The following is a 27,127-nucleotide window of genomic DNA, read 5'->3' on the forward strand; positions in this document are numbered from 1 at the left end:
TTTTCTCATTTCTGTTTATTATGCATGCATTATACACATGCGTTTTACATAAGCTCTTCTGTGCAGTTTCCAATAACAGAAACCTATGTTCCCTTGCTTACCATCTTTCTTTCTGCTCACCAAAATGCCTGGACAGGATTTCTGGAAATAAATCTGCACAATCTTGAGAATAAAATAAAAAACATTTATTTGCAGAAGAAAACGAAAGCGTTTATATCCAACCATAACAATGACATTCTATTATGTAAGTCAATGGACCAGTACGGATAAACGTTGATGCGATCATTTTCTACAGGTGGGTGTGAATCACGGTCTCTGATGAATGGGATGATAAAACATTATATCTTTTATACCATTTATATTAAACTCTCTATTCGATGACCCTACCAATGATATGTGCAAACGAAATCCGTTCTCTGATATAAAAATAATTAAAAGTCTTAAAATGTAATGATGCCAATGGATCCAGTCCTACCGGAAGATTGTTATAATATTTATATGCAGTGTAAATGTGCTACTCCATCTATTCTTTCAGGAACCGGTTGAGGATGAAGACGCCTGCATTATGTGTAAAAGCTGTTTTGGAGGAGGAGGCTCCGTCTATGCCACATTCAGAGCCGACCGCAGGGGATACATTCCTGGGGATACAATTGTGTTTAATGCTGACATCTCGAATGGTTCAGACTCAACTATCGAGTCAACAAAAATTACATTTTATCAGGTAATAAAACTATACATCTGAAAGCAATGTATGACACATGCATACATACATACATACATACATACATACATACATACATACATACATACATATAATAGGTACACACTTTAGGCAACTGGCAATGGGTCATATTTATAACACTTGGTGAAAATAGACCGTTATGCAAACCAAGTATTTACGAGTAATTGTGCGATTTTGAATTCTGTATGATTCCTGATTATTTCTTATTGAGATTAAGGTCCATCATGCCCCCCACCTCCAGCACTATGAAAAACAAACAGCCAAACAAACAATCCATAAATATACCTGCGTGCGAACATGAATGCAGATACACACCCAGCAACATAGACTGTAATCTGTATCAGAACGTTTTAAGACATACCTGCATACTTCATTCACCATTACCAGAAGATTAATTTTTTTCTCTCATTTAATGAAAGGAATTTTATAGATATTAATCAAGTCTTCGAGTAATCGCATTTCTTTAGTTTTCACAGTTCCTACTTTCTTGCCTAATGTTTGACATCTACAATTGCTGGTCTAAAGTTTGGCTCGTTATTAGGCCTAAAGTTTGACTCGTTATGAGACCTCTTAGCGCATTCAAATTGTGACGTCTTCTGAAATAAGCACAATAAACTTGGCACGTACACCAGATGGCATGGGGTTACTAGCAATGTAAATTTAAAGGAAGAAATAAAAGAAGAAAATTAAAAGAACATTTATTGTTTGGTTTGGTTTGGGTGTTTCCGAAAAAGCAACACACGAAATACTATATAATGTTGAGGCAATTGGAGTGATGCGTCGTGTCCTTGCTCGTTTAATGGCAGTATTCTAAGACAGACTCTTCTGGCACGCTAACCACTCAGATATCGAGGCTACAAAGAGACAAAATCACATAGATAGTTAAAACTGAAGCTGATATAGTCAACTACCTTAAGGCAAAATATTTTGAATGTGGAACTCCAAATGATCACTTCCAAATAGGCATTTTGGGATTGCGACCAACATGTATGAACTACTGTCCGAAACTGAAGAGTTTAAGAACGGAAGTGCACCAATGAGCATAGACAACATTACGTTAGAGAAAAATACACGTTAACATGTTGTTACGATGACGTTTGCTTAGTTCACTTGCAGTCAAGATACATGTCAGATTCACTTAAGCAAGTCACCAGAACAAGACATAGGTAAAGTGTTTTGAACTATTATGTTAGACTATACATTGGATAAGCCGGCCTGCATAGGGATAAGCCGGTCTGCATAGGGATAAGACTCACACTTGTGTAGTAAATATATATATATATATATATATATATATATATATATATATATATATATATATATATAACAGAGGCACCTATTTACTATGCACGAGTATAAGTTGCTAAAGTTCAAGCTTTGAAAAGTGTGACGTTAAGTAATTGTATATGGAATAAGGATAGACTCATTACACTGCCACATTCTCCTCTGTTACTTTCATTCCTCTACTAGCGTACTGAATTCAGTTAAATGTGATCTATGTGCCCTCTATTAGGAAAGTTTGAAATTTCAGCTCTAGTGGGTATTCAAACTTTTCGAGAATACACTGCAAGTCATTGGGGGAAAAAATGGAACTGTAGACATACCTTGAGTTATTTGCACCATGATTAAAAAACACCCAATGTCTTCTTCAAACAAATAATGCCTGCAGTTCTGCTGCACCATTTTAAGCGAAGAATCAAATGCGGCACCTGTATATAAACATGCAACACGTTAGCTGGTTATGCTTTGTAAAATACGTTGATATCGCTAGCCTAATGTTTAAGGCATCTCTATATTGTACTTCATTTAGTTAACAACATATGGATATAGTCCACTCGATTCAAATACGAGCGAGAAAAGAAAGATAGCCGAGTTGTCCCGGGGTCGGCTAGAGGCCGGAGAGGAAGACGAATGGAGGAACAGCAAACTTCCGTTGCCTAACCCACTTCCGGTTTCCTCTTTACCGGGATGTCCATTTATAGATATAGACTATATCTTAGAAGTAAGTATATATTTTTTTCTTGCAAAAGGGACATAAATTGCTTTTAGTATAATTGTCTTCAGATAGACATAAATTGTATTAAAATCTAGACCTACTAGGTGACAAAGTGTCCTCGGTGTTCTAAATCTGTCTGCTCACTAGCATCTGTACATTCAAGGATAATTTTGTTATTAAAAAAATGATAAATACATAACAGCGGGATTTATATTTCAAGAGTCAAGATTAGTGTAGGTCACCGGCCTTTAATACAGTAATATATGCAAAAATAAAATATATCACCTGAAGCGCACTAACATATTGTGTTTATATTAAATTATTGTATGCGTTTGCTTGTGGACGCAACAATGATATATAAATCAATAATCCATCTCCGCGAATAACAAAAGGATTTTGTGTTGACATAAAGCATTACAATTTTCTGGAGATAGATGATTATACCAAGATTTGTCTCAGTGCTTTTCTCTTAGATCTTGATAAAGTTTGCAGACGTAAAATGCTTGATATTCATCTTCTACGAACGCTAAATTATTGTGATAAAAAGTTATACAAATGATATGAAGTAGTGCACACCATCATGTCTACCAATCTATATAAAAATGTTTATGATTAGAACATCTAAATATCGAAAGAGGTTTATGGGTATATATATATATATATATATATATATATATATATATATATATATATATATATATATATATATAGTGAATTTTCGGTCTGTGCGTTTGCCACCACGTTCGAAAGTCCTTCTTTGTTCATTCAATGGTTTTCGTTGTGCCCAAGAACTGTTACGGGAGCAGATGCGTCTTTTGGGCAATATTAGTCAAAGTCTTTGTTTTCCTTTCAAAGTCAATATTGGTGGTTTGATATGATTGACGGGGAATTCCAATATTTCGTCGTAGAAACAATCCCTTGATATTTCCATGCCTGACGAAATAGTCGGCGACCGGTTGTTTTCACATGCTATTGAATGATTCCAAGCTTGCCTCGACTGGGTACTGGTACACCAGGGTGGTTCTAATGGTCGATTTCTATCTCAACTTCTCATAGATCATATTTCAGTGTATAAGAGGCATGGTTATATATTATATTCCAGTGTATATGAGGCATGGTTATATATTATATTCCAGTGTATACGGTGCGTGGTTATAGATCATATTCCAGTGTATAAGAGAAATGGTTATAGATTATATTCCAGTGTATATGAGGCATGGTTATAGATTATATTCCAGTGTATACGGTGCATCTTTATAAATTATATTCCAGTGTATATGAGGCATGGTTATAGATTATATTCCAGTGGATACGGTGCATGGTTATAGATTATATTCCAGTGTATATGAGGTATGGTTATATATTATATTCCAGTGTGTACGAGGCATGGTTATCGATTATATTCCAGTGCATAAGAGGCAAGGTTAACGCCCCTCTGATGCATAATGGTGGCGCTCTACAGTTTCGTATTTTGCATAGCTTTATATATTTTAAAGAAAAAGAATTTATCAGGATTCCCTCACTGGTTACACTGGCTATTTAGGCATTGTTAAATTAATTTTTAATTCCCTTTACTTTTGGTGTATGATTGATGGTGTGATATATGGGTTATAGAGTATACAGTTTGGTCTTCCCTGCAGATGTGCACATTTAAAACAAACTACTTAGCTCCGCAAGGTCATTTTCGCTTTCTGAACTTCAGAGATAAATGGTAAAAAAAGAGAGGCGACAACCTTTTTTACATTTTATATATTTGGCAATTCACTTATTGCACTTTCAGAAGCTGGTATTGTCTAGCCTGACAAAAATTTGTTTTCTCTATTTTAATTAGTGCTAAAGACAGTGCATTTTAGTCTAATTTGGGCTGATTTCTTGTCACAAGGGAGCAGTCATTTTGGTTCGCTATGTCCTAAGGTTGTGTAAAATTTCCACAAGTACAGTATCCAAAGAAATTTCAGGCACAATACATGAACGTAACATAGAGGTATACCAACATACTCTCCAATGTGCATGCTGAAAATGTAAACAACTTCAGCTTGCACACACCATTCTCTCAGAAGTTCATAATATCTGTAGATGGCCCCATATTTATGGAAAAGTGAAACAATATCTCAATCAAAGCTCGTATACCTTGTCAGCTGGTCGGCAAATTCCGTAGCATCGTCGTCGTGAACGAATCCATCACGTGTATGGCTTGGTCAATCGTAAATACAAATGTCACAAATGTCTATTCTTGTAAAACGTAATAGAAGGGCCAGCAGGTTTGACATAATCATCTCTGGCGAGTTCATTAGTCGCGGTGGCAATGTCAACGTTACTTAAATATGCTTCAATTTCCTTTCCATCGATGGGATAGCATACCTGCTGAATAAGGCAATGATACCGTTATTGACAAATCCAACCATGGTACAGTCGTCGGTTTGTATGAGTTACCCTGCAATTTCCAAGAAGACCTCAAACGGAAGAATATCCTGTAATAAATTTTGAGTATGTGCATTTGTTTATAGTACTCCATCTTAAGGATTTCTTAAATTGTTGTGATTACTTGTTAAATTATGGGATGTCGGATTTGGGGAAATATTACTCAGACCGAAAAATTAACTAATTACTAGGAGCAAACGTCACGGAGTGAAGTGTTTGTGAGACTTCATGATGTCATGGTTTGCTTCTGGTGAATTCAGATCAGAACCGCATGAGTGTTCATGTCACGCAGTAGTCCCTAGTAAACTCTAATTGTGTAAATTGGTTGTGTGACTCCAGGTGCAGCATTTATTATCGGAAACTGGTAATTTATACAATGGAATAAACGAGAAGGGACTGTTACGTCGTCGGCAGGTGCCGTTTATTGTTTCTATGGTGGTAAATATGGTACAGAGTTACATGTGGACTGTGGCTTAAAATCATGATTTGACTGGTCTAAGGTGGCGTAGTAAAAATAGTTCCTTGTATTAGGTGGTTGAGTTGTATTGTTGCACGGCGTGAAATACTGGCGGTACGTTACGGAAAGTTAATGAGGAGAAACCATGCAGTTGTGTGGTTGACAGATAATTGGGAAGTTGTGAGATCTGTGGTCATGTATTAATTGGAGTAAAATTAGTTATAGTTTGGACGCGTTGGTATTTCCAGTTTATAAAAGTAGTGGCATGGGTGTCTTTGGAATCAGGGAAAACATATGATTTCTAGCGGGATTCGCGCCAGGTTTTAGCATCGTTCTGTCAAGGAACCCCTTTGGCTTGTTACAGTACTGAGACGAGTTATGCATTTGTAATTCTATTTGTCCCTTTTGATTAGGGTCCTTAGCAGGGTACGAATAATACTGAATATGTCTATTGTTTCTGTCTATCATCACGGGAACGTCCATATCAAACGCGTTATCGGGTACGTCCTTGAAGTTTTCAATCACTTAGATTTTATTGATTTCGTGAAGTACCTATTGTGACCTGTCAATTGCCGCATTTGCAATCATCTAATCCGTGCTGACCTATGCAAATTGGAAAGGCGTTGTTGAGCAGCTTCATTGATGTTTTACGGACCAGGGCTGGCATTATTTCCATTAATGGAAGCATACCTGCCTTTGATGGTGCACGAGTCGTTGCGAGAACCTTTGGTGTCCTGTAAAAATCCCAGAAGAATATCAAAGAGGTCATTTCCGTAATACGTCGCGTAAACGGGTTTTATCTCCTTCACAAAATGCTCTGGTATCACACGTGCAAGTATGACTGTTCTTGCATTAAATATCAAGTAGATTTCTAATGTACATTCTTATTGTTAAGATCTTCCCGTGGAGATCCAACGCGTCCCGTCTTGGTCGACAATGGTGAAATGAAAGTGCGAAAGAGTTTGTGGAATGGAAGATACATGGGCGCTATAGTAGTAATGGACAGGAGATAATCCGGGTGAAGCACTCGAGAAGAACCAAAACAATATTTAATCCTGCGACACGAAACTTAATGAACCTGAAAGTTCGCTTGGTAACTACCACATATGGCGTCACATGTTAGATTATTGTTGTGGTGATCCTGACAATATTTGGAGCGATATTTTATCCAGTGCATAAGATTTGTTTTTCTGCAGAAATCCAGTGCCGGATGAAGGCCTTCCAGTGCCCTAAGCACTGAAAATATATTATGGTGCCACTACCACCCGTACAAAATGTGAAACGCCAAAAACACAACAGTATTAATAGCTAAATAATTGAGAAAATACCAGTGATGCCATTATTCTGAAGTCAAAATACTCGTACATTCAGATCTAAATGGTCATGTATAATTCAATTTTATCATCATAAATTAATTAGAATTTTGTTTCTGATGCCCCTGTTAGGCTGGTGCCCTAAGCACGTGCTTAGTGTGCTTAATGTATAATCGGGCACTGCAGGAATCTCATTAATATCTTCGGACCAGTCGAAAGCTATTGTCAGAGCCGGCTATGTAACGTCAACCTCATGCTGGATAGATTCGATCGAAATGGCAGAAGTGAGTGTGGGCTCGTGTTCGCGTATATAAATTATAGATTCGGACCTTATCATTGACTCATTCAATTTCATGCTCGCCAGTGGAAAGTCCAAAATGGTTCCAGGGATCTTCACGATCATTTAGTTGCTGTCAGCAGATGTCAAGAAGCCGCTAACGTCCAAAGATTCAACAAGTGCTACGTATGTTCGCGGGTTCTGCAGGTGGATCAAGGCAAATATATATTTTTGGAGCTGTTCAGCATCGGTGACGTAACATCATGCGCTGGTTCATCGTGGACATGGCGGCATACATAGTGAAACGATTCAACTGTGCTCGTGTGGAATGATTATTCGGAAACCATTACGTGCCTGAATTGTCGATGAATAGCTAGCGAACTCGGGAGTGGTTGGCACGTCCTTATCGGTTACATCAGTAGAATTTATATGTTAATCATTTGGATGAGTCCAACAACGACGTGCCAACATAGATGGGCTTTGTCAGCTTTAGTTTCTATTTTTTGTTTTTACCGAGGACAATAATGAGTCAAAGATATTGCACGCCTCAAAGAACGAGTCTGTAATCAGCCTGTACAATTTGTCTTGCTTGCGGTCGCGCACAATGCCAACACGGATTCGCTTTTATAACCCGGGTGAAGCAATCAGGGATAACCCAAACAATATGTAATCCTTAATATCAGTGATGCTCTCGAACTCGTGTATATATTTGCAAATGTTTATATCAGCGGAATTAGGCTGTAGCATCACCCAACCGGTCTAGCTTCTGGTGTCAATATACAAATTACAAATATGTTAGAGGACAGGGTCGTATCAATCCAAGATAGGCTGGCTTGTTCACGCGAGCATAACGGTGAAGATAACGGAAATCCAGTCGTTGATACAACGTCAGATAAACAACTGTTGATTAATATCAGTGAACAGTTCCAAATCAGTCTTGCTTTTCGATAGCAACGCAATCCTCCGGACCATCCTTGGCGATGAGAAGTAATGCGCGGAATCAAGCTTGTGTACGCGCATGGCTATATCACCAAAGGCATGAAGACATCGGCCAAAAAGTAATACAGCCGTGCGCAGGTACAAATCATGATAGTCGTTTTTGTCTAGCAAACGTGGACCAAACTTTTTTCTCGTGCGTCTAGTCGTTGGCTTAAATACTTTCGTGAGACAACGTCGAATGGAATGCGTCATTCGGTGGTAACTGAGTTACATCAAATGTCTTGGTTTTTGTTTTGCCCGAGTTATTTCCATCTGTAGGTTGCATGCGCCGTGTGTGCCGTTTGCGAATCCTCTGTACGCTCCAGTGATGTGTAAGTGATCTCAAACTTTGGAGCTTCAGGTTGCATCACTGGAGCTGAAGGATCCATCTTAGATTCAACAATACGTTGCCGCTGATCATGTGCGCGAGCGAGGTCAGGTTTTGCCGGATTCATTTCACTGTAATTTACAGCGATTTGATAATACCTCAACTTAGTTCTTGCAACGGTATAACATTAGCGGTTCAGTTGTTCCATCAAAGCGACTACATTGTAACAATATCCGCTTGGAACATGTTCAGCAGTTTGCCTTGTATTTGACTGAACGGGGAAGTTGGCGGCATCTGGAAGCGAAGCAACCACGGGAACGCTAAGGCATTCCAAGTCCGCGTAGATGATATACGGGACATTCATCTTCCATAGCTCTGCGGTGAATTTCAAAATATCACGGTTGAGAAAGTTTATTCAAAGCACGGATTGTTGTCGTAATCCACGTTTATCACTGTCCGTGGTAGAAATGCACACTGGTTTTGGATATTACTTGACCCGTGGAAAGGTTTTATGGGCAAATATGACGTTCAGCTTTCACACATTTGGCAAAAGTCCATCCTGAACCTGAATTAGTTTATTTTTCCAACGTCTCGAGAATCTTCGGTAAAGTCTTGTTGATTTCGTCATTGATGGCATCATTGTCTTTGCGGTTCACGGTTCAAGTGTGTATGCGCATCGTTATCTAACCACGGTCTTGCCATTTTTAACACTTAAATGTATGGTGAATCGAATCATTTTGCGCGTTAAGCGGTATAATCAAGTCCACAGCGAAAACAATGTCCACCTCTCGTGATTTTCAAGATTATTGGGCAATTATCCCAATCGAATACGAGCCAGGTAAAGCTGTTGTTAACGTGCGTTCAGGGATCATAACAACAATATAGCAAGCGGGCAGCTCTGTATATTAATACCGAAAGCATTTCTCTGATTGTAGTGATCACTGTCTTCGCTAGTAGTTCTAATGCCTTCGCTGTCTTCACTAGTTATTTCCATGTCGTCGATGTCTTCACTAGTCGTTGTAATGTTTTTGCAGGGTGGCTCTTTAATTGTTGGCGATTTAAAGTTTTCAAGCACAATATCATACAATGACTTGTCTCGCTTTTTGGTTTTCTTTTTCATCGAGTTTTCGTCGTACTCGTTCAAACGCAATCCCTTATCTGCTCAATTGATCAAGGATTTATCCATATGAAGCATTCAGGCCAAATAGCAAGCTGATCATCCTGTGACCGCACAAACGCACTATCGGCGGTCTTGTAATTTAATTCCCGCATTAGGAATATATGCGATTTCTTTCATAATGCTATATGTATCAAACTGTGTGGTTTCTAATGGTATTGTACAATATCACACTGCATCTCTCTACAAGTGAATTACGTACGCGTTGTGAGCGTATATCTATCTGTCTGCGATCTCTCAGCACTGTAGCTCTCAACCCGTGACAAGAAAAGCTTCCACGTGGAGTCGCGTCAGCTACATTCACAGATGCACATGTATGCAAAAAATTCCTCAGTAAAAAGTTATGGGTAATTCCGAAGGGGTTTTTGGACCCCCCAGAATCGAATACTTGACAGTTGGACTCAAAGCCCCATTATCATATTACTCACTCGCCTTATCGGTCCAAGAAACTCATGGGTACCACACCTTACTTCACAACTCCATCCCCATCTCCAACTCATTTTATTGAATTCAATAGGTTTAGCCTGTCATAAGTTCTTCAACTTTCGAATACAGAAGGCAAGTTACTGTACTTAAATCTCCATACCAGTGTAAGTGTCGTAAAGTTCGTTTGTCAGAGAAAAAACAGGCCGAATTAACCGAATTAAGGTTATTTTTAAACTATTACTGCTATTTCGGAAGCTAAGTTTAAACGGGTGCAGAAAAGTCTTACTTAAAAATATGATCAAATCACAGTACCAGTGATAAAGAGTTTTAATTTAAATGAATAATGCCGTAGTGTGGGAAGTTTTTACAGCAAAGATTGAAGCAGACAACATATTTGTGACAGTTACATTCTTTAAAACTTTTGGGTCTGTTTATATTTTAGTTAAAGACTTCTGCACCGGAAGCGGATGTTGAACTTCGGATCCCCTTGGTCATACTGATTGGCAACATCCCGCTTAAATCTGTTGCATCTAAGGAGAACACAAGACGAGACCTCACGAACCTCTACATGGAGCCCATGCCAGTACCAATAATGCGTCAGCCGACAGCTCTCAGCGCCATCATGTCAGTGAGGGCGGCACCGATTGTGGCTCTCGCCCCCATGGCAACGGAGATGGAAGACATGTTCTCAGAAAATAAACTGGTGCGATCTGACTCTGCTCTATCTATGAGACGCTCAAAGGGAAATCGGTTTAAACTTGTCCGGATACTGTGTGAGTAAACGTGTCCTCGAATTGTAATTGAAAACGAAAAAGAGATTTTAAACAGATACTTTGCATAAACAGAAATAGGAAAATATAATTTTAATGAATATTTTACTTACGAATGCCAGGAAGCACGAAAGACAAGGAATATGGTGCACTCATAGCTTAGTGTAGCCATTGAAAAGTATCTAGAGTAATGGACCACTCGCATTTCTTATGTTTTCAAAGTCTCTAAACTGGAAACGAAAACAGTAAACAAAAATTATAGTTATTAACATTAATAGGAGTTTGTTCTTGAAGAATTAAAAGTTAATAGGTCACTCATAATTTCGAGTATTACCATTAATAATAAAAATGAAACATTACATGATAACAGTTACAGTTTTTAATAAATCGTAACCTTGGCAAATTCAGAAGTAAAGTAAAACATTAATGTGCATCAATCTAGTACAGTAAATTTAAATCTCACTAAAATAAGTGGACCAACTTGATTAAAGCGAATTGCCTATACAAATTTGTCGATCACTTTTCGGGATGAAGGTACGTCAATTACGAACACAGCACACAAACATGCTAGCACAAGCATAACAGCAGGTACCGCAACACTAAATGGTATCATTTTACTTAAATAAATATTCACTGCCTCTGAGAGTAATTAGACCAAATTTACCACCAGGCTATCAGCTTATGAGACGCCATGATACTTTACTCATTCCACTTACAAGTGAAAGATTAATTGATTCGAGCTGAGGCAAGGTATTATTTCACAAAACTCAATATGCACCAGTCAGAGCTACTGTGACATTCTCTAATTTAGTATTTTTTAGTATTTATAGATGCAATATATATTTTTATTACTTATTATCGTTTCTTTATACAAGTTCCGAATATACCGCACTTCGTTAAGAGTAAGTAAATGATAACGCGGAAACTGGTCAAGTACTGTTTATAAATCTTCCAGAGTAGATGGTACAATTGTGGTTCTGAAAAATAATAAAGCATGATCAATTTAAGAGAATGTGTACAAGATTTTAATGATATCCAATTTTAAAATGGTTATCTGTCTGAGATTAGCCTCGTCATATGGTAGTCTGTGAGCATTTGGTGGGAGTGTTAGCACCTGAGCTCGGTACGGTTCTTGCCAGAGGTGAGCATTTTGTTCTATATAAATTGAGTGTACCCGTTTCTTACTGTCAGTTAATTGCTCGACTATGGTCGTAACATTTAGTATATTGGTTTGAATCAACGGAGTACAGCATAAAATCAGAGAGATTGAAATAAGTTGACATTACTTAATAGTACTGCAGATTATGTGGTGGGATAATACTGCGACATAAGAAACCAAAGCAAAATCTGACCCATCATATATACTCACTGTAAGAGAGGGAGAGCATTAATGAATCTTGGGCCTCCAGATTGACCCAAAATTCTAGAGATGGCTGTCCCCATGCATCTAATTACATGGGACCCTAAACTCTAGAGATGGTTGTCCCCATGCATCTAATTACATGGGACCCTAAACTCGAGATAGCTGTCCCCATGCATCTAATTATATGGGACCCAAAACTCTAGAGATGGCTGTCCCCATGAATCTAATTCCATGGGACCCAAAACTCTATAGATGGCTGTCCCCATTCATCTAATTCCATGGGACCCAAAACTCTAGAGATGGCTGTCCCCATGCATATAATTACATGGGACCGAAAACTCTAGAGATGGCTGTCCCCCATGCATCTAATTACATGGGACCCAAAACTCTAGAGATATCTGTCCCCATGCATCTAATTACATGGGACCCTAAACTCTAGAGATGGCTGTCCCCATGCATCTAATTACATGGGACCCAAAACTCTACAGATGGCTGTTCCCATGCATCTAATTACATGGGACCTAAAACTCTAGAGATGGCTGTCCCCATGCATATAATTACATGGGACCCAAAACTCTAGAGATGGCTGTCCCCCATGCATCTAATTACATGGGACCCAAAACTCTAGAGATATCTGTCCCCATGCATCTAATTACATGGGACCCAAAACTCTAGAGATGGTTGTCCCCATGCATCTGATTACATGGGACCCTAAACTCTAGAGATGGCTGTCCCCGTGCATCTAATTACATGGGACCCAAAACTCTAGAGATGGCTGTCCCCATGCATCTAATTACATGGGACCCAAAACTCTATAGATGGCTGTGCCCCATGCATCTAATTACATGGGACCCAAAACTCTAGAGATGGCTGTCCCCCATGCATCTAATTACATGGGACCCAAAACTCTAGAGATATCTGTCCCCATGCATCTTATTACATGGGACCCTAAACTCTAGAGATGGCTGTCCCCATGCATCTAATTACATGGGCCACTAAACTCGAGATGGCTGTCCCCATGCATCTAATTATATGGGACACTAAACTCTAGAGATGGCTGTCCCCGTGCATCTAATTACATGGGACCCAAAACTCTAGAGATGGCTGTCCCCATGCATCTCATTGCATGGGACCCAAAACTCTAGAGATGGCTGTCCCCATGCATCTAATTACATGGGACCCAAAACTCTAGAGACGACTGTTCCCATGCATCTAATTACATGGGACCCAAAACTCTAGAGACGACTGTCCACATGGATATAATTACATGGTACTCAAAACTCTAGAGATGGCTGTCCCCATGCATCTAATTACATGGGACCCTAAACTCTAGAGATGGCTGTCCCCATGAATCTAATTACATGGGACCCAAAACTCTAGAGATATCTGTCCCCATGCATCTAATTACATGGGACCCTAAACTCTAGAGATGGCTGTCCCCATGCATATAATTACATGAGACCCAAAACTCAAGAGATGGCTGTCCCCATGCATCTAATTACATGGGACCCAAAACTCTAGAGACGACTGTCCCCATGCATCTAATTACATGGTACCCAAAACTCTGGAGATGGCTGTCCCCATGCATCTAATTACATGGGACCCTAAACTCTAGAGATGTCTGTCCCCATGCATCTAATTACATGGGACCCTAAACTCTAGAGATGACTGGCCCCATGCATCTAATTACATGGGACCCAAAACTCTAGAGATGGCTGTCCCCATGCATATAATTACATGGGACCCAAAACTCTAGAGATGGCTGTTCCCATGCATCTAATTACATGGGACCCAAAACTCTAGAGATGGCTGTCCCCATGCCTCTAGAGATGGCTGTCCCCATGCATATAATTACATGGGACCCAAAACTCTAGAGATGGCTGTCCCCATGCATCTAATTACATGGGACCCTAAACTCTAGAGATGGCTGTCCCCATGCATATAATTACATGAGACCCAAAACTCAAGAGATGGCTGTCCCCATGCATCTAATTACATGGGACCCAAAACTCTAGAGACGACTGTCCCCATGCATCTAATTACATGGTACCCAAAACTCTGGAGATGGCTGTCCCCATGCATCTAATTACATGGGACCCTAAACTCTAGAGATGTCTGTCCCCATGCATCTAATTACATGGGACCCTAAACTCTAGAGATGACTGGCCCCATGCATCTAATTACATGGGACCCAAAACTCTAGAGACGACTGTCCCCATGCATCTAATTACATGGTACCCAAAACTCTAGAGATATCTGTCCCCATGCATCTAATTGCATGGGACCCTAAACTCTAGAGATGGCTGTCCCCATGATCTAGTTACATGGGACCCAAAACTAGAGAGATGGCTGTCCGCATGCATTATAATTACATGGTACCCAAAACTCTAGAGATGGCTGTCCCCATGCATCTAATTACATGGGACCCAAAACTCTAGAGATGGCGGACCCCATGCATCTAATTGTATGGGACCCAAATCTCTAGAGATGGCTGTCCTTATGCATCTAATTACATGGGACCAAAAACTCTATAGATGTCTGTCCCCATTCATCTAATTACATGGGACCCTAAACTCTATAGATGTCTGTCCCCATGCATCTAATTACATGGGACCCAAAACGCTAGAGATGACTGTCCCCATGCATCTAATTACATGGGACCCAAAACTCTAGAGATGCCTGTCCCCATGCATCTAATTACATGGGACCCAAAACTCTAGAGATGGCTGTCCCCATGCATATAATTACATGGGACCCAAAACTCTAGAGATGGCTGTTCCCATGCATCTAATTACATGGGACCCAAAACTCTAGAGATGGCTGTCCCCATGCCTCTAGAGATGGCTGTCCCCATGCATCTAATTACATGGGACCCAAAACTCTAGAGATGACTGTCCCCATGCATCTAAGTACATGGGGGCAAGACTATGAATGAAAATTGTGATAAATGGCAGACGACTAAGAGTGTGAGTATAAGATATAGTTGTATACACATTTTCAACTGTTTTAGATTTAAAATAGCAGTGACATAAGCGTTTGTATGAAAATTACTTGAGCAGTTTTGGTATTCGACAGTTTGGTTGCATTGAGATAGAATGTTCATATGTCTGCCGTAGACAATTTTACTATCTTGGTTGAAAAGAACACTTTACATCGCCTTTTCAAATTTGAAAAATAAAATAATTGTATAATTTGTGGTCATAGGAATAAGCTTTACAATTATAGTCGTGAACGATACAAATTATTGCACCGGTAGAATGCAACATTAATTCCAATCCACTACGAACATTTTCCAAAGCATTCGGGACTGGAAAAAATTCGGAAACGGTTACATGAATGATAAAGGCATGGAGAAAGCGCCTTCTAGACTTAATTTACCCAAGGTACACTTTTATCAAACAACAAAATGTGTGGAAGAAAACGGTCCTTGGTAAATCCTAATTCAAGTAAAGGCTGTAACAGTTCAGGCAACTATTCGGGTGAGATAGAGTTAAGACGGTAGGAATATTTTGCAATTGATTCATTTTTGCAGCAGCACGCTAGAACAAACTCTAAAATCTGTGACTAATGATGCGTGGCAAATGACATTTACTATGTTACTTTTATGCTTTAAGGATATATATATATATATATATATATATATATATATATATATATATATATATATATATATATATATATATATATATATATATATATATATATATGGTTGTCTGTTTTACCTTTTCCAAAAACTGATTCGTTCTTAGAAAACGTTTAGCAGTCATTTAGTGTTTTTGTAGTTATCAGAGACCATGCAGTTTTATACTACCTAAATAATCAGTTATTATGCCTGTACAGTATCCTTGGCTCAACAAGAGACATGGATTTTAACACAGCATTCAAGAAGCATACGCCCTAATGAGGCAGTGGAATGCATGTAACTCAAAGAAGAAAAACAGACTCACTAATCGGCAAATACAGGAAGTGCAAAAGAAATATACACACCAACGAGAATGAGAGACCATAGTGGAAGAAAGCTATGCTGAATCCGACAAATGAATAACAGAAGAGGAAGCCTGCATGCTACTGGCAAATGGATAAAAGAATTGGCAAATGAATTAAACATGCAAATAGAATTATTAGGTTGTTTTGATAATAAAGTTTTAACATAAATTTCATTTTGACAATAGTTATAAAAAGAACCGAGCAAATGAGGATATCGAACAAAATGGTGGCAAACTAAAAGTAGAGCAAGCAGAAGAGACAAAAGAAGAAAATGTATTATCTGAGACACAGTCCATATCTACCTTTATCTGAGACACAGTCTATATCTATCTTTATCTTGGTTTTCAAGATGGCCGCTATCGCTTAACCGGCTTGATGCAGCTGTTCCGTTTTTTGTGCCGTTTTCCTGATATTTGTACTTGTTGTCTGTCTTCGTCTTCGTTATTGTGTTCATTATGTATTGGCTGTTCAGTTCGTATGTGTTTCTTCATCTCCTTATTTTGGAAACGAGAACAATTAGACTTTTTCTCAGCTGTCTTGCTCCACTGCTACAACTTCCATTTGAACAAACTGCCATCACGTGATACTCGCCAGTCAACCCGTTTATGTTATGATGGACCCTCATTAATTGCTTTAAATGACCACTCCTTGGCTCTCCACACTACATTGTGCTCTAGACTAAATGAACTGGGACTACATTCATCATTACCTAAATGTAAACAGAAGCGAAAAAAGAAACATTGTTTCAAAGGTGGCCGGCGTAGAACAGGAAGAAGAATTCCAGTTATCTCCCTTATGCCCTTTCCGGCTCGACAATTGAAAAATTCGACCGTTAATTTAGATAACCTAATTCAAATCCCTATTAATTCGTCAACTTCGTGTCAACTATCCAAGAGATACCTCAGCGTATTGCATTATTCAATGCCCATTCAGTAGGACCACCGGAAAAGCGCACAGAAATAGTTAATTTTATCAACGACCAGAATATTGACGTCTTTTTTCCTGGCAGAAACATGGCTAAAAACATCAGGCAATGAGCCCAAGCGTACGGATCTAACACCCACTGGTTACTCCATCAAGTCGTTCCCCCGTAACTCTCGCGGAGGTGGAATTGCTGTCATCACAAAGAACTCCATGATCAAACGTCTTAACCACACCACAACATTCAATTTCGACCACACATCGTTTGAACTAGTCCAAACCACACTCACACTGCAGCAAAGGTCAGTCCATTTTTCTGCCTATACCGCCCTCCTCCTAGTAGAAAAAAAACAAGCTGACTGAATCTCTCTTTTTGGAGCAGTTTCCGAATCTCCTGGAGTATGGAAATTCGATAGGTGGCAACCTGATTATTCTTGGAGATTTCAACTTTCACATGGACTGTCCCGGAAACCCAAACACAATCAAAACTCCTAGATTCCATTAATGTTTTCAACCTCAAACAGTCAATTAACCAACCCACTCATAAACATTGACACATTTTAGACTGGATTCTTCATAGACCTGATAACATTCAACGGTCCTCCCTGGTAACCCATGAACTTGCATCAGATCACCTCTGCATTATATGCCATCTTGACGTATCAGTCCCTAACCCTCCACCTTTATCTGCTACTAAGAGAAACCTCTGCATGATAAATAGAACCAAACTAATGCATGACATCTAAGCAAACCTAACAACTTGCTTACCTCCTACAGCAGAACAACTCGATAACTGTCTGCGTTTATTGCTCGACAAACATGCCCCTGCTACCAAGTGCAGAGTATCAATTCAAAAGTGTTCTCCATGGTATAGCAGTGTTAGGGACCAGCTTCGCACTGCTAAAAGAGACCGCCGTAAAACTGAAAGGCTTTGGCTTTCCACCAGACTCACTATTCATAAGCAAATCTATGAAGCCGCTAAGAAGAATGTCACAAATATAGTCCATGCAGCGAAATCAGCCCACTACACTACTAAGATCATGGAAAGTTCCAGTTGCAAAGAGCTCTTCGAGATTACTAACAAGGTAATGTCAAGGAACAAATCTACACCACTTCCATCTACCTTCTCTCCAGTCGACCTTCCGGACATGTTTGCAAATTTCTTCCGTGACAAAGTACAAACCATTAGAGATAAGCTAGACACCACAATTTCAGTTGACTCGTCGTCACCATACAGATGGGATACAGAATTTGAGCGGCAACCATTAGCAGCATTTGAACCTGTCTCTATGGATTTCGTACGTACAATCCTGATGAAGAGTGCACGAAAGTCATGTGAACTTGATCCATTTCCAACATCACTGCTGCTTGAGTGCTTAGATCCAGTATTGCCTTCACTAACTGATGTCATTAATACCTCTCTCTCATCCGGGGAATTCCCATCATTTTTCAAAAACTTTTAAAGCCTCTGCTGAAGAAACCAACACTAGACCATAACGATTTAAAGAACTACCGCCCAGTTTCTAATCTCCCATTCATATAAAAAATCTTAGAAAAGGTTGTTCTATCCCAGCTTGTATCTCATCTAAATTCAAACAGTCTTTTTAGCAATGTAAAATCTGCATATCGCCCTTGCCACAGTACTGAAACTACTCTTCTAAAAGTAGTTAATGACATTTTCTCTGCGTTGGATAGCGGAAAGATTACTGTCCTCACCCTCCTTGATTTGCCTGCAGCATTTGACACAATATACCATGAAATATTACTTCACCGTCTCCAGCATGTATTTGGCATTCATGATACAGCCTTACTGTGGTTCAAGTCCTACTTGGTCAACAGGACACAAATTGTATCTACAAATGGAATACACTCCAGCCCAGTTGATCTATGTTGTGGTGTTCCACAGGGGTCTGTTCTTGGACCTGTTCTCTTCATTCTGTACACTCAGTCGCTCTCAAGTGTCATAGATCATCATCCAGTGTCTCACCAATTGTACGCTGATGACACCCAAATATACAAATCTAGCCACCCAACTGAAGTTGATGCTACCATCCAAGGTGTAGAGAGGTGCATTTCTGATGTGAAATCATGGATGACATGTAACAAGCTGCAGATGAATGATGATAAAACTGAGGCCATTCTGATCACAACACAAAGACTTTCTCATTCACATTCTTTACCTCAAACAATAAATATCAGCAACGCCAACATTAAATTCACACAATCAGTACGAAACCTAGGTGTTACTCTGGACAGTACTCTCACATTGCACCAACATGTCATGAACATATGCAAGGCTGCATATCTTGAGCTGAGACGCATCAGCTCAATTCGCAAATATCTTTCAGTTGATGCCACTAAAACACTTGTGTGTTCATTAGTACTTTCAAGACTGGACTATTGTAACTCAATTCTGTCTGGTTCATCTCAATATCTACTCCAGAAGCTTCAAAAAGTTCCAAACACAGCTGCTCGGATCATACTTAGAGTACCACGATCAGAGCACACCTCCCCGCTGATCTGTACCCTACACTGGCTATCCATTCGATCCAGAATCAAACACAAAATTTGTTCTCTGTGCTACGTTTCACTGTCGGACTCTAGTCCAACATACCTATCCGATCTCACCCATGTGTACACACCAGCAGGATACTTACGCTCCTCTTCGACAATCGTATACTCATTATTCCCACTATGAAAACAAAGTCATATGGACAGCGTTCTTTTGCATACCAGGGCCCAGCAACGTGGAATGAATTGCCCACTGAACTTAGACACAAAGACACAGTGATCACATTCAAGAGGGCTCTCAAAACTCACTTATTTTGACTGCAAGAACAAACTTTAAGACTTAATAATGTTTCCTACCTTAAATATTCTCAGCATGTTTTTTTAATGTTTTCTAATTTCATGGTGTTTGTGTTTGTAATCATATCATTATATATGTTTTTTATCTTATAGGTGTTGTCTAATGTTGTAAAGCGCTTAGAGCTTCTTAAGATTAGGCGCTGTACAAAGTCCTCATTATTATTATTATTATTTGAGACACAGTCTATATCTACCTTTACCTGACACAGACTACATCCATCTTTATGTTGCTCGGTATCGGCTGTGCCATTTGCAAATTAGTCATTGCAAAAACCAACTGTATTACATGAAAACAAATCAGCAGAAACTGTGCAAAGTAACTGTACAACATAAAAATATTACGACAGACCCTGTGCTAATCAAACCAGTTGTACAGTCAAACATCTACAATCACATTCCAGTAAATGATGTAGAATTTTGTGCATCTTATCCTCAAAAACACATACCCCCAAAAATAATATAAAACAAAAACATTAAAAAATGAAAAAATTAAAAACAAATATATCGAATTCCACTAATACTTCATCATTAGACACATTTTCAAGGTCAGTTATAACAAGTTGCTGCAAGAACTAGTACATTACAAAAGAGGGAACACCCGATCACCATGTTTGTACAAAAGATTAGCTTTAAGCAGGTTCACCGGCATATATTTGCAAGATTTCAAAGAACTGTACTAGATAGAGTAGTATACACAATGGATTAGCTAAAATTATAATTTATCCAATTTTCTCACTGCTTTCATTATTTAAATATTACGATCCTTTTAAAACCTCACACTGGTCCACTTATTTTTCAGTAACTTTCAACACGCACAGTCTTTCTGGTCTTCGAATTCTTTAAGTTTTCAATTTTATTCTTCTTGTTCCCCAATGGGATGTAAAAGCAAAATAAAAGTGGTTCATTTCTAGTTGCACAACTCTTTCCAAATACATAATGAATAAATGAAAAGTGACTGAAATGTAGTTCCTAATAATACGGCGGATGACAATGATATCCGTTTAAATGACATGAAATGTTACTGACTGTGACTCGAAAGAACAGTTACATGCAACGGCGTGTAACACTTGTACGGACATAAAATAAAGTTTGAAAGACATTTGAGTCTTATTATAAATGGAACTGTCCACATTATGAAAAAAGATCATACTCGTCCACTGCATCGTCGTAGCTGACGTTCACATTTATACGAGGTTAATACACAGTTCACAGTGCTTTAAATTTATTTACGAAATCTCATAAAACAATTTGCAAACAAGAACTGTGATTTAAGAAACACATCACATGTCCCAGAGGAAGTCCATGGTCCAAGGGGAGCAATGCAGCAGGAGTTTCGGTAAGTTTATGATGGTCTAGATTCCAAATAGGCAACTAGGGTGATAAAAGTTGACTTACCGGCTCCAACGAGATGATGCATGATAACTTGATGCCATATTGCATATACATACTGTACTCCTTAAAATAATAATAATAATAATAATAATAATAATAATAATAATAATAATTATGGTCCCTCAGAATCAAATTGTATTCTCATTGAAAAGTGAATCGATTGCAAGGTTATATATATATATATATATATATATATATATATATATATATATATATATATATATATATATATATATATATCTGCACTGCAGGGGAGTGTGCGATGATATTATAATCCAGTTATAGAGTGAATAGATAACATGTTACTGAGATACTTGTTCTGGAAGAAACTTTAACTGAGGCTGTCCAAAAAGATGCCCCCACCCTACACAGGCAAATTAAATGATATACGTCCGCACATTAAAGGGGGTTCACAAATAAATTCAGATGTCGACTTCTTTTTAAGACCTGAAATCGGATGCATGTTGAACGTTAGATGGCTGGTACTTTCTAGGTCTAAGAATTTTTTTTTGTTGTTGTCGTTTGTTGCAGTATATGCTGATTGCCTGGAAGTATAAAAAAACGCATATATGATATTTATCTAGAACGGAAGAGACGTAATTTATCGCGAAATTTATCTTGGTTCTTACATCAATGTATCGACATAAAAATAAACTCATAGCTTACTAATGACCCAAAGGATAGCTTGCCAAAATGAAAATATTATAACACTCTTTTATAACTTACAAGAAGAAAAAACACAATCCACAAAGAAACTATTGCAATCAAAACTGTATCGATGATTGTGCAGAAAAATGTGTATTTCTATTGATTTTTTATCAAGGAAAATATAATAAAATGTGTGTCTCTGTTGATTTGTATCAAGGAAAAAATAATGATACCAAAACAGAGATCTTAAAACTGTATTTTAAGATATGGTTTTTGGGAGTCCACTTTGGTTAAGAAAAGGTGAAAGCAAATTAACATATTTCGAATCCCTATTTTATATATATATATATATATATATATATATATATATATATATATATATATATATATATATATATATATATATATATATATATATATATATAATGATAAATAAGGAATAACTAAACAGTCCTTACGTACCACATTTTTCTTCTTTGCTTTGGTGTTTTACGGCATAGCCAAACACAGATAGGTTATTTAGTTCCGAGACAACTGGGCAAAGTGTTTTGCTCAAAAACACACCAAAGTAATCGACATGGTCTAATTCGATTGTAGGATTCGAATCCGCACTGATTCTGCAGCTAGTATGGCACGCTAACTACTAAGTCACTGGGAACTAATGCCGTGATTGGTCGAGTCTTACGATATGCGAAAGAGTTCGGGGTGCGTTCAACAATACATACTTCTGTATCACATACATATAATTTGTATGACAAATAAACGTTTCTAACCTTTTACATTTTCAGCGATGGTCGACGAGGAGATTGAATGTCAGGCAGACGTCAGAGTGGATACCAGAACATCATATCGAAGTGGTGACATAAACAACAAAATAGATTCGACGTCAGTACAAGAAGAATACGAAGAAACTGTTGTAGAGGTGGAAGATAGTTTATAACTACACAATATGGCTGATACGTGCTCATGCAATGAAAATCGAAAGTTAATTATTATCTTTTTACAAAGAGAAAGAACGTCCTTGAGAACCGTAAACTTCTCGTCCTATTGGAGAGGTGTTAGAAAAGGTAAAAATTATCAAACGTTTCGTGCAAAATTGGGTAATAACAAATGAGCACTCCGGTAGCATGTTTGAAGACAATCAAATGGTATGTCCAAATACGAAACAAAAATGCTTTAAATAGAAATATTACACGCGCTATCATTTCATCAAGAATATTTGTTACATATACCAGAATATATTAAAGGGTCACAGATTACAAAGAAGTCAGATATCAATCATATCTAACACAAATTAGCTGAACATTTTTAAGGAGATACACACGTCACAAAAATGACTTCCTGATTATGATACGTATGTGTTGATGTTGCTTTCCAACTTGATTGACGTTCCATTAATTTTTTAAAGACCGTAAGCGGGAAATGAATGTGAAATAGTCATGTGATTTTCAAAAATACACTCACTGACTCTAGTTCCTGATGGCACAGGTCTTGAAAATTTTACGTTCAACCATGCCAACAATACAGTGCACTAATAAGAGGGTACCGCTCCTCAAGGCCCGATTAAGGCCTGGGGGGGGGGGGGCCTGGGCACAGCCAACATAGAGGCCCATTGCTATTCTGCCTTGTCCATATATATGGTTACAGTACTATTTACAACACTGCCTGTGAAATCAAACGATAATATACGGGGCCCCTTGAGCCTCTGGGGCCCTGTCTGTGAAATCAGACTGTAATATATGGGGCCTTTTGAGCCTCGGGGTCCTGGGCACGTTGTCCACTTTGCCCTATGGATAATCCAGCCCTGCCGCTACTTGCAAATTATGGCGGGAAAGATGTACCATAACTTGATGTTCTTAATATAGTACGTATAATCTTGCAAAAGACAAATGTCTTCTCTGTAAACAAACTGTCACAATTCACGTGTTATCATGTTTAAAAAGCACCTAACGAAAAAAAATGTGATCTTGATTCCGTTGACATCTTTCAGAGACCTTTATTTACATCTTTTCCGTTAAGTATAGGATATTCCAGGGGGAAATGACGAAACAGAATTCTGAGGTAGAAAACTCGCGTCATTTTTTACACGATATAAAATCACTTTTAAAACCAAACAGCGTATGCGTAACAATTATTTAACATTTCCTGATATATATTTTATCACAAACTTTGTTAAAATGTGAGTTTCTAAATTCAATACTATTCATTATTTTATTTGTTTATTTTTTAAGTTTTGCATGACTTTACTTAAATAAATATTGAATTGGTATACATGTTAAATTATAATTTTTATTTCCTTTTTTACTATCCACTTTTCACTACATCGTTGTTACTGAGTTTATAAATGAATAAAACATATTTGTCACAATAATATCTCTCTTAATCTTTGCTTAAGTTTTCAAATGGTAACCGTTTACTTTGTAATTCATGTCATGGGGCGTCCATTTCGAAATATGATATGCGGAACCGTATAATTTCTAATACAGGTCATGGTGAGTCCATTTTGAAATAGGATATGCGGAACCGTATACGTTTGTAAAACATGTCATAGTGCGTCCAATTTATTACCGCACTATCTAATGCTTATTAGTAATTATTCCTAATTGGCGATTCTAGTGAAATGCTCACAAATCGAATTGCCTTGAGTCTGAATCGTTGAATAATTACCTTTGCTTTGTTTTGTTTCGATTGATTGAACTGTAAATAAATTAACTTTGCTTTGCTTTGTCCTTAGAGTGTGGACCGGATGTGGAGTGAGACCGAGAGGTCTAAGGCGCTCGCTTTTATCTATCACTGCCATATTACCTCTGTCTGCGTGGGTTCGAATCTTGGGCTCAGACAATGCGAATATGTGTGTAAGCTTGCCGGGATTTTCCCGGGTTCTTCCTCCACCAGTTATACTGGCCGCCACGTATAGCCTATCTTGTGCTGAGAAATGGTGTTTAGCCAAAAACAAAAACAGAGTGTGAACCATTGAGTAATTCGTTTTCGAGAATACCCTGACATTGCTTGATTATGTAATGTAATATTTATTTCAGACATTTTTTCTTCTAATTTGGCATAAAGTATAACATGCACACCGACGCTGCTGAAGTATGCAAAGTTATTTCAACTAGAAGCTGCTTTATGCTTATAGCAGTCGATATGTTAATGAATGAGAGAATCATAATCGATCTCCAGTCCATGCTTCCACTAGCTCATCTGTGAAATGTAACACTGCGCATCACTTATGTCAGACAAAAAGCTGGTAGCCATCCAAATGTCACAGATCAGGAACTTCGTCAGTCTATGCCGATGTCACAGTTCAGAGACCTCGTTAGTCTATGCCAGTGTCACAGTTCAGAGACTTCGTCAGTCTATGCCAATGTCACAGATCAGGGACCTGGTCAGTCTATGCCAGTGTCACAGTTCCGGGACTTGGTCAGTCTATGCCAATGTCACAGATCAGGAACTTCGTCAGTCTATGTCAATGTCACAGATCAGGAACTTCGTCAGTCTATGCCAATGTCACAGATCAGGAACTTCGTCAGTCTATGCCAATGTCACAGTTCAGAGACCTCGTCAGTCTATGCCAATGTCACAGTTCAGAGACCTCGTCAGTCTATGCCAATGTCACAGTTCAGAGACCTCGTCAGTCTATGCCAATGTCACAGATCAGGAACCTCGTCAGTCTATGCTTCCACACGCTCATCGGTATGATTTAACAGTGTGCAATCAGTCATACCAGGCATCACCGGATGAAAAGTTAAGTAAGGCTGGTAGACATTGTGAAATAATTAATTAGGTCTCAAAATACATTTCCCATGTCACAACACGTTTCGATCAAGAAACAGAAGTTACTCTGTTGCACGCATAGAACGCAGATGAAAACAAACTCCTACTATTCCTAAGGCGGCAATCGCACTTTCCTGGAAACGGTTAATCAACAAAACGTCGATGTCTGTAAGACTCTAAAAGGAGGCCTCTTCTTGCTTTGTCTCATAAGGAGTTTGTAGAAGGTATAGAAAAATCAAATCTTGAAACAGCGCAGCAACAAAAAATGTAAGGTATGAACTTTCAGTGTAAAAATTAAACTCTTTATTGACTTTTGTTACAACACAAAACAAGGTTGACCTTGGGATCAAAGGGTCTCAGCAGGAAGTAGTAGTAATGAATATATTACTTATGATCCTTTTGCCCAACTATCATGAATAGAAAAGATCCAAAAGAAGTTATAAATGACCCAAGTATATATATATATATATATATATATATATATATATATATATATATATATATATATATATATATATAGTTGCCTAAATTTTTGCTACGTTTTATTTTCCAGGACTGTCTCGTCTGCCTTTTGCTAGACTCTCCACAATTTCTGTAAAACTGGAAACGATGGGAAAAGGTTGGGATGCTTGGCTACTAATCTCTCTCTCTCTCACTCTCTCATATACGAAAAAAAATCAACGTTATAGCTAGACTTCAACTATACGGATGTTATAGAAGTAATCATATGTGCCGGTGCTGGTTAGTGAAATCACACCTGAAAGCTAGAATATGTGAGCAAGAAGGAAGCTATTTCAATTTTCTGATCACAGATTCTGATTTCTATGGCGGAATTTATGATCAGAGATTCTGATCTCTATGGCGGAATTTCCAAATCCCATAACAAAGCATATGATTGTTTTCTTATCCCGTCGCTCGCTAAAATTTAGTGTCCGAAAGAAAATGAAAAATGATGGCGTATCGTCGTTACTGACATGATTCCAGTAATAATTACGTCATTAGAAAGAGTATGAAAGGAAAAAGTAATGCTTACAGTGCAGACAAGTATGTCTTATCAATAGCAAAAATGCATGACACACATCAGACGTTCATGGCGTCATATACATCATAACGTTATTAACAGTTGTTAGGCCTATCCCACACGTCTTTCTCATATGGGCAAACTGTATCACGCGTACATATGAATGAAAGAAAATGTTGTCAAATGTCATCGCTTTAGGCGGGTAGTATCAGCAGCGAGTTCTTGAACTGCATGAACAAGCAGGACAAAGAGATGAAATTGTCTACTA

At 38.3% G+C, this 27,127-nt stretch overlaps 1 protein-coding gene across 1 annotated transcript in view; it reads left to right on the forward strand.

Annotated features, from left to right (window-relative positions):
• The window catches only part of LOC149792987 (arrestin domain-containing protein 3-like), a 55,009-nt gene extending 30,583 nt beyond the window's left edge, over positions 1 to 24,426 (forward strand). The window contains exons 6-9 of the mRNA XM_089966267.1: positions 536 to 721; positions 2,553 to 2,744; positions 10,558 to 10,888; positions 22,853 to 24,426. Coding sequence (XP_089822393.1) covers positions 536 to 721; positions 2,553 to 2,744; positions 10,558 to 10,888; positions 22,853 to 23,004 — 861 coding nt within the window. The 3' untranslated portion in view covers positions 23,005 to 24,426. The remainder of the gene's footprint in view (positions 1 to 535; positions 722 to 2,552; positions 2,745 to 10,557; positions 10,889 to 22,852) is intronic.
• The last annotated feature ends 2,701 nt before the right edge of the window (positions 24,427 to 27,127 follow it).

Source organism: Sinohyriopsis cumingii, chromosome 8 (assembly GCF_028554795.1).
Source record: "Sinohyriopsis cumingii isolate HCF-2022 chromosome 8, ASM2855479v2, whole genome shotgun sequence".
Taxonomy (NCBI): domain Eukaryota; kingdom Metazoa; phylum Mollusca; class Bivalvia; order Unionida; family Unionidae; genus Sinohyriopsis; species Sinohyriopsis cumingii.